Source organism: Mchenga conophoros, linkage group LG16 (genome assembly GCF_057382185.1).
Source record: "Mchenga conophoros isolate Kocher_MC1m ecotype Shallow Benthic linkage group LG16, M_conophoros_male_GT1.1, whole genome shotgun sequence".
NCBI classification, from domain to species: domain Eukaryota; kingdom Metazoa; phylum Chordata; class Actinopteri; order Cichliformes; family Cichlidae; genus Mchenga; species Mchenga conophoros.
In genome coordinates this window covers 3,532,698-3,544,925 of record NC_140541.1, presented here as the reverse complement: position 1 = coordinate 3,544,925, position 12,228 = coordinate 3,532,698, and the positions used below count along the sequence as shown (strand labels likewise).

General features: G+C 44.9%; 1 protein-coding gene across 3 annotated transcripts in view; it reads right to left on the bottom strand.

The window, feature by feature from the left end:
- kalrna (kalirin RhoGEF kinase a) overlaps positions 1-12,228 on the bottom strand; it is a 152,918-nt gene that overhangs the window by 32,316 nt on the left and 108,374 nt on the right. For all 3 annotated transcript variants that reach the window (XM_085250372.1, XM_085250373.1, XM_085250371.1), the window contains exons 39-40: positions 10,832-10,910; positions 10,218-10,385 (exon numbers count right to left, since the gene is read on the bottom strand). In XM_085250372.1, the coding sequence (XP_085106498.1) occupies positions 10,218-10,385; positions 10,832-10,910 (247 nt within the window). The remainder of the gene's footprint in view (positions 1-10,217; positions 10,386-10,831; positions 10,911-12,228) is intronic.

Sequence of the window (12,228 nt, the reverse complement as noted above, 5' to 3'; positions counted from 1 at the left end):
CGGTCAGGATCCTGTTTCTTGACTTTTCCAGTGCCTTTAATACCATCCGGCCCTGTATGCTTCAGGAAAAACTGAACAGGATGGAGGTGGACCCCTGCCTGGTGGCTTGGATCTCCGACTACCTCACCGACAGACCACAGTACGTCAGGCTGAAGGACATCACGTCTGACACTGTGGTCAGCAGCACAGGAGCACCACAGGGAACTGTGCTGTCCCCTCTTCTCTTCACCCTGTACACCTCTGACTTCTGCTACAACTCTGAATTATGCCATATTCAGAAGTTTGCAGATGACACGGCCATCATGGGGTGTATCTGGGATGATCAGGAAGAGGAGTACAGAAGTCTGGTGAGGAACTTTGTCGCATGGAGTCACACAAACCACCTGCAACTCAACACCTCAAAGACTAAGGAACTGGTTGTGGACTTCGGGAGGTCTAGAGCAGGTCCACTGCCGGTTCAGATAGAGGGGGAGGAGGTGGAGGTGGTCAACAAGTACAAGTACCTCGGGCTGTGGGTGGACAATAAACTGGACTGGTCATGCAACACAGAGCACCTGTATAAAAAAGCCCAAAGCCGACTGTACTTCCTCAGGAGGCTGAGGTCTTTTAACATCTGCAGGAAGCTCCTGAGGATGTTTTACCAGTCGGTGGTTGCTGGAGTACTTTTCTATGCTGTGGTGTGCTGGGGGAGCAGCACAGCAAAGAAGGACTCATGCAGGCTGGAGAAACTGATCAGGAGGGCTAGCTCTGTGGTCGGCATGAAGCTGAACACTCTGGTGACAGTGGCAGAGAAAAGGACATTAAAGAAACTGATGGACATTATGGACAATGCCAGGCATCCTCTGCACACGGCCATAAACAATCAGAAGAGTCTGTTCAGTGACAGGTTGCTTCTCCCAAAGACAAGAACTAACAGACTTAAAAACTCCTTTGTCCCACACGCCATCAGACTGTTTAACTCCTCTCTGGAGGGGAGAGGGAGGGGAAACAGGAGGACAAAGGAGGGGGGAACAACTAAGCTGTAGTGCCTCTTCACCTCACTGTGCAATACCTTTGTGCAATACTTTTGTAAATAGTCAACAGTGCAATAGACTCAATACTTGAAATGTGCAATTCACTTGTATTTTTATTTTTTATTCCTATTTATTCTATTTATCCCCTTTGTATATTTTATTTATATTGTCTCTGTATTTATATATGTGTGTGTGTGTGTGTGTGTGTGTGTGTGTGTGTGTGTATATATATATAACAGTTCTGTAACTGTAACTTTGGTCGTTGCTGTGCTTTTTTTGGAAGTCGAATTTCCCAGAGGAACCCACCCGAGGGATTAATAAAGTTCTATCTTATCTTATCTTATCTTACTCACACTGGTCATGTTTTGCTTGGACAATGATAAAGTAGAGCAGCGAGTGACAGGAAGGCAGAGCAACAATGGTGCCAAACCCCAAGCAGAAAGACTAACCAGTCTACCTTAATGTCTGAAGATATTTTCTATTATATAAAACACTTTATTTTATTATCACCCTAAAATGTCATCATACTCAAATATTCCCAGCCTAAAGTTTAGTTTTACAAACAAAACTCGAATTAGCCAGTGATTATAAATGATTAACAGCCCCAGTAAACCAGTAATAATACAGTTGGGCCAGCATTTGGGATAATGGTGGGGACTACACAGAGCTGTGGTGTCGTCCTGATGGCCAAAGTCAGGTGAGAACTCACAAGGAAGTCATTGTTCTACAGAGAGACAGAGTGACCACTGTTAAAATCCCCATCACTCACTATATTTAATCATAGTCTCACACAAACACACACCTCGGGTCCTCCCAGTACAGATTAAACGAGCTGAAGCAGCAGAACAAGGTTTCGGTTTCATTCTCTGCCTCACACTGTGCTAAACACCACACACATTCACACTGTGTCCATGAATGCTTCTATTGATACAAAAGTACTAAAACTCAGACCCATTACACACACACACACACACACAACACACACACACACACACACACACACACACACACACACACACACACACACACAAAGCATGTCTCCTGTTATTACTCCACTTCCTGTTTTCTCTTGCTGAGCAGAAACTTCACAAAAGCTGATGGCGTATGATTTAACAGCTGAGCAGTGTTGGGGAGTAACTGAGTACATGTGCCGCCGTTACGTATATAAAAATATGAGTAACTGTATTCTGTTACAGTTACCGCTTAAAAAGATGATATTCAGAATACAGTTACTTTGTTGAACTAAAGGGATTACACGGCGGTACTTTCCTGTTTCATAAGGCTATAGCCTCTATTTTTGGTAATTCCACGCCAGTGGAAACCCAAACAAAACACGCTACAGGCCCTAATGCCCGCGTCTCAATCCCGCGTCTCATAATGATGTGAAGAAATATTTTAAAAAAGATTTAATATGAAGGCAACAGGCAGAGTGTTACAGGCATCGCCCTAAAGCATGCAGGGCAGTGTAGTCCGTGCTGCAGGGAGGATGGACTGTCATACCAGTTATGTGTCTGTGAGCGAGGAGGGAGAGAAAGGAAAAGTAGGAGCTGTCACGGAGCAGAAACGGGAGCTGGAAGCATGTAAATATAATAATAACCACTGCAGCCAAACAGAGAGCCTGACGAGCCCAGCTGTGAGTAAGCTGTTAAGACTCGACTGTACGCTGTGTTCGTGTTTTCCTCTGAAACAATAAGCTCTGTTGCAGCAGCCTTTCAATGCCTCTCTCTGTCTCTCGCTAGCAAAGTCGACCCAGACAACAAAGTAAAGCTAGTTTTCAGCTACGAGCCCAACACGAACCCCACGTATCAGCCAGAGGTCTCTTTACTACGGTTCCCAGCCTGCGGCTCCACGACCTGCAGGCTGGGCCGTAGGGGTTTGGTTTTTAGTGGATCGGGTGGAAGTCCGAGACGGAGGGCCTGGCACGCCGATTCCCGGCTTCTGGAATCTTATCTTCAGTCTTATGGTGCTTTTGCACAGTATTTGAACCCCACTAATACTAATGTAGTCATCACCAGGAGCTGTTGCATAAAAACAGAAGAAAGAGACAAAAGTGTGCCATAGTTAGCAGTTAAAGTGGGCCGGTGTGGCACAGCACCAGAACGACTGCAGGTGTCCATCAGTTTCGGTTGTGGTAACTCAGCATCCAGCTAGCCGAGACTGGTGAGCATAAAGGGAATAAGATGTTTTCACAGGTTGTTTCAAATGCAATGTTTCTATCGGCTCAACAAACATCAGCAAACACACAAACTGCTTGTGTGCAGTTTGTCGTACAGCGTGTTGCAGCCACAGGTCCAGCTGCTGTATTTTAGAGAGCGCTAACTTCACTCAGAGATGGAGAAAGAGAAGAAAGACGCGACAGGAAGAAGAGAGCTTAGATTCAAAGGGAAGGATGCTCGGCGGGGTTTGACAGTCCTCATGTTTTTAAACCAGATATTGGGTTTGTACATGTGACATTATGATTTTACATAGGGCTGGGCGATATGACCCAAAATTCATATCTCGATATTTTTTAGCTGGATGGCGATATAAGATATATATCTCGATATATATTTTTTAAAGCCATAAAGTAAGAACAAAAAGAGAGTTCTTAGTCAAAGCTGTGTCCCAGATGTCACACAGGCACTTTTATTAACATACAGCACAGATGTACATAAAATTTACTCAAAAATAAATTATGAGCATTTATTAAATAATAATGCTCCATAAATAAAAGAAAACAATGTTGTTTTTGTGCTAAACAAAGAGCTCACAATTGTGCAGTCAAAATGTAAACTAAAAGACGCTGAGCATAATAACAAAGACAGATTTCACAGCTGCTCTGTTCCCAACTTGTACTGCGTGACTGACAGCATTGAGTTTGAAATCCGCTTCGCAACCACGTCTCTTAACAGGTGCCATTTATGGTCCTTATACACAGTAGGGTACTATTACGTTGAAGCACAGTACGTATCACTCCGCGAGGCTCAGCCGTAATGCTCCGACAATCCATCAAGCGGTGCAGCACCGTAGCTTACCAAAGTCGTACTAAAACATTTGTGACAGATTGCTGAGCGCTGTGTTCCACATAAAATCGGTTCGCGGCCATCAAGCACAACCAGAATTCATACATAAGGCGCGCTGTCAACTTTTGAGAGAATGAAAGGATTTTAGTCCGTGCAGCACCTCTGGGCTGCATGGCGTTAGCGTGGTTAGCTCGTTAGCGTGGTTAGCTAGCTAACACGTTGACGCCGTCCAGCCCCACGCACGGGGCGATGCGCAGTAACTCGTTAACGCAGATTTGCCGTGTCCATCTTGTCGCTTCCTGCAGGTGAAGCGATGGGGGAGGAGGGGGAGTTGTGTTCAGTGAAGGAGAGGCGGAGTAACGTTGCGTAGAGACAAAAGTGGACGAAAGAGAGGCAAACTTGCGGCTCCACAAGTATAATTATAACGTAACATAGACTATATCGATATAAAGGATATTGTCACATCTTATATCTCGTATAAAAATATATCGATATTTTTTAAAAACTCGATATATCGCCCAGCTCTATTTTTACATATTGTAAAACAAACTACGGCAGACTAACTGTGTTGTGTAAAGGCTGCACTATGCAGGCAGTGCAGGATAAACAGGTCAGTTTGCTGTACTGATGGATTCAACTGATCTGAAATCTACTGGAGCTCTTAATAGAAACGACTTTGAGTTGCGTTTCTTTGAGCTGTTGAATTGCACTTTCAGCTCTTCCCTACTCGTTCTCTGTAAAGCAAAGTCACCCTTTCCAATGTAGCAACAGAAAAGAGGCATTTTTTATTTTCCTTCTTTTTCTCTGCTGATCCGAGTCGAGCTGAGAATATTCAGAAAAAGTTTGTATCGCTAACACATTAAGCTAACTGAACCGTCGAGGTTGGTAGAAACGTCCTTCAAAGAGCTACTTTTTACTTTGCTTTGAGGACATTTCAGAACATGTACTTGAATCAGTGCTTCAAATACAGAATATCTGTACTTTTGCCACCTCACATAGTTTGTGTGTTGCCTGTTCTACTCCCATCATGTGATTTTATCAATGACAGGAAGAGACACTAATCTGCAAAGACTTCATTCCTCTCATACCGCTCTCTAACCTGAACCCTTCTACAGACACAACTGCCACACTGACTGCTGCGTTCGATGTGAGTGAAATTCTGCAGCATTTAAGTGTCAAACACATTTGTGTTGTTTTACAACTTTATCCGGATTTTTCTTCGTCGTTGCACGATCAGGTTTTCTAAGACGGTCAAACTGCGAGTTTCTTGGCTGCAGAGCTGCAAAGATCGAGTGGTCAAAGCAGCAGCATTACACAACTGTACATCGCAGATAATTAAGTAAAGATCAGATCGATCCTCCCATAATGACTCAACAACATCTTTGTGTTGCATTAGACACTTTTACCCTGTCAGTGGAAATATCTACTGATTGACCGACAGCAGTACCATCAGCAGTGGAGCTCCACCCTTTCTTAAAATGAAGCAGCTAACGCAAAATCGTTTTCAGCCTTCTCAGTGAGAATGTGTCAAACGACAACATGCATGAAAGGAAAGCAGCATCACATCTGTCCAAACTGCACAATGTAGCGATTCATTTGTGACCAGCTGCTGACGTCAGACCAGTCTTTTTTGGCTCTGACAAACGGCACAGGACTGGAAATGCATATGTTTTGTACTGGAACACAGTCTGTGTCACAGCTACTAAAACACTGTCAAACTTTTTACCCACGTTGTTTGGGTCTTACACGCTGACAGCTCAGCTCAGGCTTTGTCAAACTGGATGAGCTGCACCAAAAGCATAAGTAGGACCAAAGGAGAACACAGTATCCAGCTTTGTTCAGCAGAAAAGCACCTCCTCCAAGATCGTAGCGACAGTCTGCAATGTCACTATCATCTGTACTCCTAATTTTAAAGACTCATTGGCCGAATGTGGCTGCAGCCATGTTCGCTTTTATTGAGCCCCAGATTTGATAAAGTGAAGATCTGTTAATGCTAGCAGGGTTGGTTGTAAAGCTGGCTCCAGAGACTGAGCAGGTGAATAAAACGTTAACATGTTGAAAACATCAAAGACAATGTTGCTTTTTTTACAGGTTTGTCAGTAAAATCATGTCTCAGTGAAAAAAGAGAAATAAAGCAGAAGCTCTGTGTGGTAAGCAAAGAGACTCTGATGCTCTTCACTGGAATTCAATTTCCATTTGATGTGTTTTACTACGAGTGTTTCTCGTCGTATCTGGGAGCACGATAAGCCCACAACAGATCCTTCACTTCAGTTTGCTGCTCACGCTCTCTGAAAACATGGAATTCAAAAAATCTGTCTACCGTCACTACTCAGTCATCTCTGTCACCTCCATTTGAACCAGATATCTACTCTTTCATCTCATTTCAAATGTATGAATAAAGTCAAAGTAGAGTCAGCTGTGTTTGCATCATCGATGAGACAAACCCATGAAACAGACGAAGCGAGGCTTCAGCTTCAGGTTGGACGAGACCGAAAACATCGAATCTCAGCTGATGAAGCAGCATAATGTTGCCTCTGTCCATTATCTCTGCTCAGAGACTGTGTGTGCGTGTGTGTGTGTGTGTGTGCGTGTGTGTGTGTGTGCGTGTGTGTGTGCGTGTGTGTGTGTGTGCGTGTGTGTGCGTGTGTGTGTGTCCCTGAGGATCAGAGTCGTTTCCTGCTCATTTTCAGGTTTAATGGCCAAAGGACAGGACGCAGGATCACTTTAAGACCCCAGAAGTCAATTATTTAGTATTTCCACAGTGAATGAGGAAGTGTCTCTGTGTGCATGTGCCTGTGTGTCTCAAAAAAAGGACGGCATAGGAGTTTCCCATTTCCTTACAAGAGATGAGACAGTTTTCAGACTCTGGTGTCCTCAACAGTTAAACTGAGACACGGGGCCCTCTGCAGCCGCTGAGACGGCCTGGACCGTGGACCGCAGAGCTGCGCGTCTCTGGGATCTAATGCGCCCGTATTATTTGAGTGGCATGTATAAACCTGTTAAAATAATGAACTGGAACTAGTGTGACCAGTTCGGCTGCATGCCAATCGGTGCACTCTACACAGTTTTTAACATGAAACTCAAAGACTTGTTAGGCCAAAGTCCACAGTGTGTCCTCATGCACGCACACACACACGCACGCACACAGTGCAGCGACACACTGATTGCTCAATCGAACACTTGACTTTCCAGACAGAGAAGAAAGAAAGTGGCCTTTCACACTCTGCCTGGCTGACACACGGCTTCCTTTTGCACTCTTCATTTTCAATTCAAATCAGTTTCCAAAAAGACTAATTTCCATCATCTGTCCACAGGACGGACTTATTCAGTCACTCAAATCTGTCAAAATCAACTAATCTGTCTCTCACACACGCACGCACACACATAGAAAACACGAGCCAGTGTTCAGTGAGCCTCACAGAAGTCCAGTGTTGTGTGTCTGTGTCGCACCTGTGCCGTTGTAGCAGCAGCAGCGGGAGAGGACCCATCCACAGCAACGGCCGACTCTCTTCATTCTTGCTCACACACACATCCTACACTCACACACAACCTCAGACACACCTCCCTCCAGTACGTCCGACTCGGTCGCTAACCAGTTCGTCAGCTTGTTCCTGGGCTGAGTGTGAATTTCAAGAGTTTCGAGTCCTCACTGCCCAGATTCAGCAAAGAGAGAGAGTTTTAGTAATGTGGGAGGAGGAGATGGGGGAGGAGCACATTCTCTGTCTCTCTCTCTCAGACAAAGTTGTTCAGTTTCTCCCTCTACCTCCCCTCCCCACGCGCTTCGGCTCAAAGGAATACGAGTCCCTGTTAATTATTTGAGCGGGCACCTTCCTCGTTGTGGAGGGCAGGACTGCACAAAGACACGGGAGTGTGTTTGATTCAACAATGTAGCAAAAACGTCTCTTTGCATTTAAAAAGACGAGACGGCTGCCTGGTATGTGAACATTCACCAGCAGCAAACAACATGTCCTGTACCTGAGTGACAGCAAAAGTTCCACTGACTCCTGACGTCTCAGTGCCTACAGTGTGGGAGTGTGTCCACTGACAGCACTCATCAGAACTGCAGAGGCTGCTGGCACAGCTAGAGCCAAGCAACTTTATTATTAAAATTAACTTGCATTTATTTTCTGATCTTCCTTAGTGGGTCCTCTGCATCTGAACGAGCAGAGGACTGTAAACAGCTTCCTGCTGTGTGTGCACTGCAGCAGCAGGTAAGCACGCGCACTTAGCCTAGATAACGTGCTTTCACCAGCACCTTTTCCCTGCAGTGTCCCATTTTGTTCATCTTGTATATCTACTGTCGCTACGCAGCAAAAAGCAAAGAGAATGGAACGATGCTGCAGTAAAGTGCCAGTTAATTATTTTCAAAAAGCTTTCAGAAAATGGAGATAATCAAGACAACGTGACACAGATATAAACTAATGTTCCCACGCTCTGTGTGTGACAGGACGACACGTTCATGAATGCTGTAAAATCTTAGGTACCTTAGACATTCAGTGTTCTTAAGGGAAAAATTAGTTCTCAGGAGAACTCAGTGTTTAAGATCAGTTCAAGGAATTTTCCAGGAATGGAGGAGTGCCCCAAAACCGTCTCTAATGTGATGCGTCGCAGCTCTCAGGTCCTCTGATGTCCAGCAGGTCTGACTTTCAGTTCAGTTAACATTAAACCCACACTTTCTTCACAGTCTTTCAGAGGACAAGGAGACCTACTTTACAGAGCAGTCACAAGACTCGAGACACACAGAGGGAAGCTTGAAACAGCTCGGCGGGACTTAAACGGGTTAATGAGCAGTTTTGACTGATTTATTAACAAACTGACGATTGTTAATGACAAACCCATCAGCTTGTGGCTGCCTTTAATTATCCTATTGTGTAAGCAGACAGGTTCAGTCACATGATACAGGAGGAGTCTGCATTGGAGGCTGATGATACATTTGTCTGGACCTACTCTGGAAAAGTCAGCCCCACCGTCCGGGATGGGAGCGCCTCCTAAATGTGCTATATTTCCATGTGTAGCGGCTGCAGTTGGCCAATTTGCATCGCTCCGCACAAATACAAAGCGCCCTTGTCATTTTCTCGAAAGCAGGAAACACTGTGGCTGCAGCAGGCAAATCAGCTGATTCTGTGTCTGTGTGAGTGCAAGTGAGACAACAGTGCAGAGCTAAGCTCCTCCGTGGTGTCCGCGAAGCTGGAAACAGACCGTCAGGAAGGACGATATAGAAGGAAACCAAACTGCTGTGACTCAGTGCATTACTCCCATTTCTCCTCAGCACACACAGAGATGACCTGGGACAGATGCAGGAAGAAGGCATTCCAGCAGCTCCACTGCTCCCCCTGTAGGACACACATCAGACTGCAGGTGGAAGGATGGAAAGCTGCACCGACAGGATGCACAGGAGAGCTTCTTCAAATTTTGATGTTGCGTCCCACGGCTCACAGAATTTCACCGTCTTTGTTCTTGGCAAAGTTAATGGGATCATTTCATCATTCACATTATCAGTCATCTCATCTCTGTCAGACATTACTGCTCAAGTTCACAGCAGAGACAACAGGCAGGCTGCCACTGTGGGTTACAGCAGGACAGAACAGATGTTTGCTTCGCTTTCAGAGCCGTTACACATGCAGGATCATCCTGGATCATAAACGCACACACTCCAAATTCAGACATGGCAGTAAGAGAGAAATGAAGAGCAGCATTTTGGAACGCGTTTGAATTACACTCACAGTCAGTGAGCACACTTCCCCAAACGGGGGAAACACCAGAGTGACTTTCCAAAACTAACAGCCACACTTTCCACGTTCCCTCCATGTGCTCGGGCTGTGTGACAGCCTTCTGTGAGAGCCACACCTCAGTATGACTAATGCCCTCATCTCACCAGCAGAGGTCAGCACAGACCAGCTGTGCCTCTGTCAGCCTGGTTAAATATAAAGACCAGTGAAGAAGATAACATGTCATTGTTTGAAATTTACTTTATGTTCTTTCCTTTTGCCACAGTGTTGCCAGGACTCCCATATAAAGTTACCAAAACAAAAACAGTGCATAAAGACATGCAAGAGATTAAGAATTGAGGATAAGTAGGAGATTTAAGGCTGCTTAGAAGCTGATCACCCTATAGTGCATATTTAATGACAGATTTTTATCCTTCGTCTTGGTTCCTCCTCAAAAAGCATTGAATACGAAGATATGTGACTCGTCTTCCTACCTTTCCCTGAACTGAAGAAACAGTCCATCTCCACACTAGAACGTGAGTGGGAAACACAGAGGACAGACGTGGGAACCAGTCCCTCCTGCGGTGGGCTGCGGTCAGTGGTTCGGACTAGACACCATCCGGGCCGCTCACTGGGCCGCTCCAACAGCTCCACTGTCTGACCTGGAAGGTGGAGAAGATAAAAACTATACTACAAGGTATGGAAGACAGGTTTGAATACTAAATGTTAAAGAAAACAGAAACTTGGATTTAGCTCAACCTAAAAGATGGATGAAGCCTCCACATCTGAAGACTGAAGCAGTGGTTGGCGTTTAAGGCCTTCATCTCTGGTTTTAAGTGTCACTGAATAAAGGATGAAGTTTATTTTTTCACTGATGGTCGGACTAAAATAAAAGAGTCTCCTAAACCACACAGCTGTTTCCTTTACATATTAAAATAACTGCCCAGAGCTTTCACCACAGTGAATCTGAATAACAGACTCGCGTCCCAGGAAGAGCTCATTAGGAAATGTGTTATGTGGACCTGTGTGTGTTGTATATAAAGTTTGTCCTTTAAGACACGTGAGCTCTGAGTGTGGGGGATTAAATCTATGTATGAATAAAACACACCTGTGCTGACAGACATCTCTGTGCCGCATCCTGCTGCAAAGTCCTGGAGAACGACAGTCAGCTCACATCCACCGGAGAGCTGCAAACAGACGACACGTGTCACACGTCAGATCATCAGCAGTTTAACAGTCGAGCTTCAAACTGAGCTGTGTTCAAAACACACGTTCTGTGCACAGTTTTCACTTTCAGGCATCTTATCTGCATTTAAGCTTCTGAAGAATCCGCTGCTGGTGTCAGAGAAAGAGAAATGTAATCCAACCCTGAGCCAGGACCAGCATCAATCCCTGTTTACACCATAAACAGCAAGAGGAACTGGAATTCAGGAAAAACAGGAAAAACCAGGACAACCACATCCAGTCCTGATCTTTCTTCTTTACATGCAGAGAGAAAGTCATGCAAGTTCCAGGCTAGCATCAGTTTCTGGTGTTAGAAAAGGGAAGGTTCTCCTTCCTGTGTATTATTGTGGAATAGACGGCGCAGAATGTGCACAAAGTCAGGAACAAGGTGCCACAGTCTGGCAGAGGCAGACTGTGGGGGGTGAAGAAGCTGGACCCAACACACGCAAAATAACAAGACGTAATATTAACTGAAAACGAGCCGTTTATTGAGGCTGATCTTAGCAAAGAAAAACTCACTCCGAACCTAAACTGGGCGAGCCAAACATAACAAAACATGAACACAGAGGCCTGGCATGGACACAAGGTGGGACACAGATGCTCGGACCAGGCATGAATGAACACACACAGACCAACAGCACACAGGAGGTGAAGGGGAAGTGGAAACACATGGGGAAAACAGCTGACACAAATCAACATAATGACATCACAGTAGAAGAGTAAAACTAAACACAACGAACACAGGAACACGTGACCTCTTCAAAATAAAACAGGAAACATAATGAGACAACATGAAACACAGGGGAGACTTAATACTGATCGTGACACAAGGTCAGAGAACTGCTCTGTGTAAAAACCTGAACCAAGGTTGTTCTCGTTAAAAGTCAAAGACCAGCTGTGCACTCATAGAATGAACTGAAATCAAATTAAACACATTTGTTTAGTTTCTGTTGTTTGTAGAGACCAACTAAACTAAAGTGGACTGAAACAAAACCTCAAAATGAAATAAGACTAAAAGCAGCGACCTGGATGAACTGGACCAAACTGTGCGATGACTCACTGATACACTCAGTGTATCATAACTGTGTGAGCAAATTCTGCATCAACTACCAACGTCACGCAATGGTTGTGTTATCAAAGTTAATAAATAACAGCAAAGTCATCCACAATTGGAGCCATAAAGTGTTCCCGAACCAGATTATTGCAGCGGCTTCATGAAGCTGACGTCGTGCTGCAACAAACCATAAATGGAAGACGAACTGCTCCTCGATTAAACGTCCG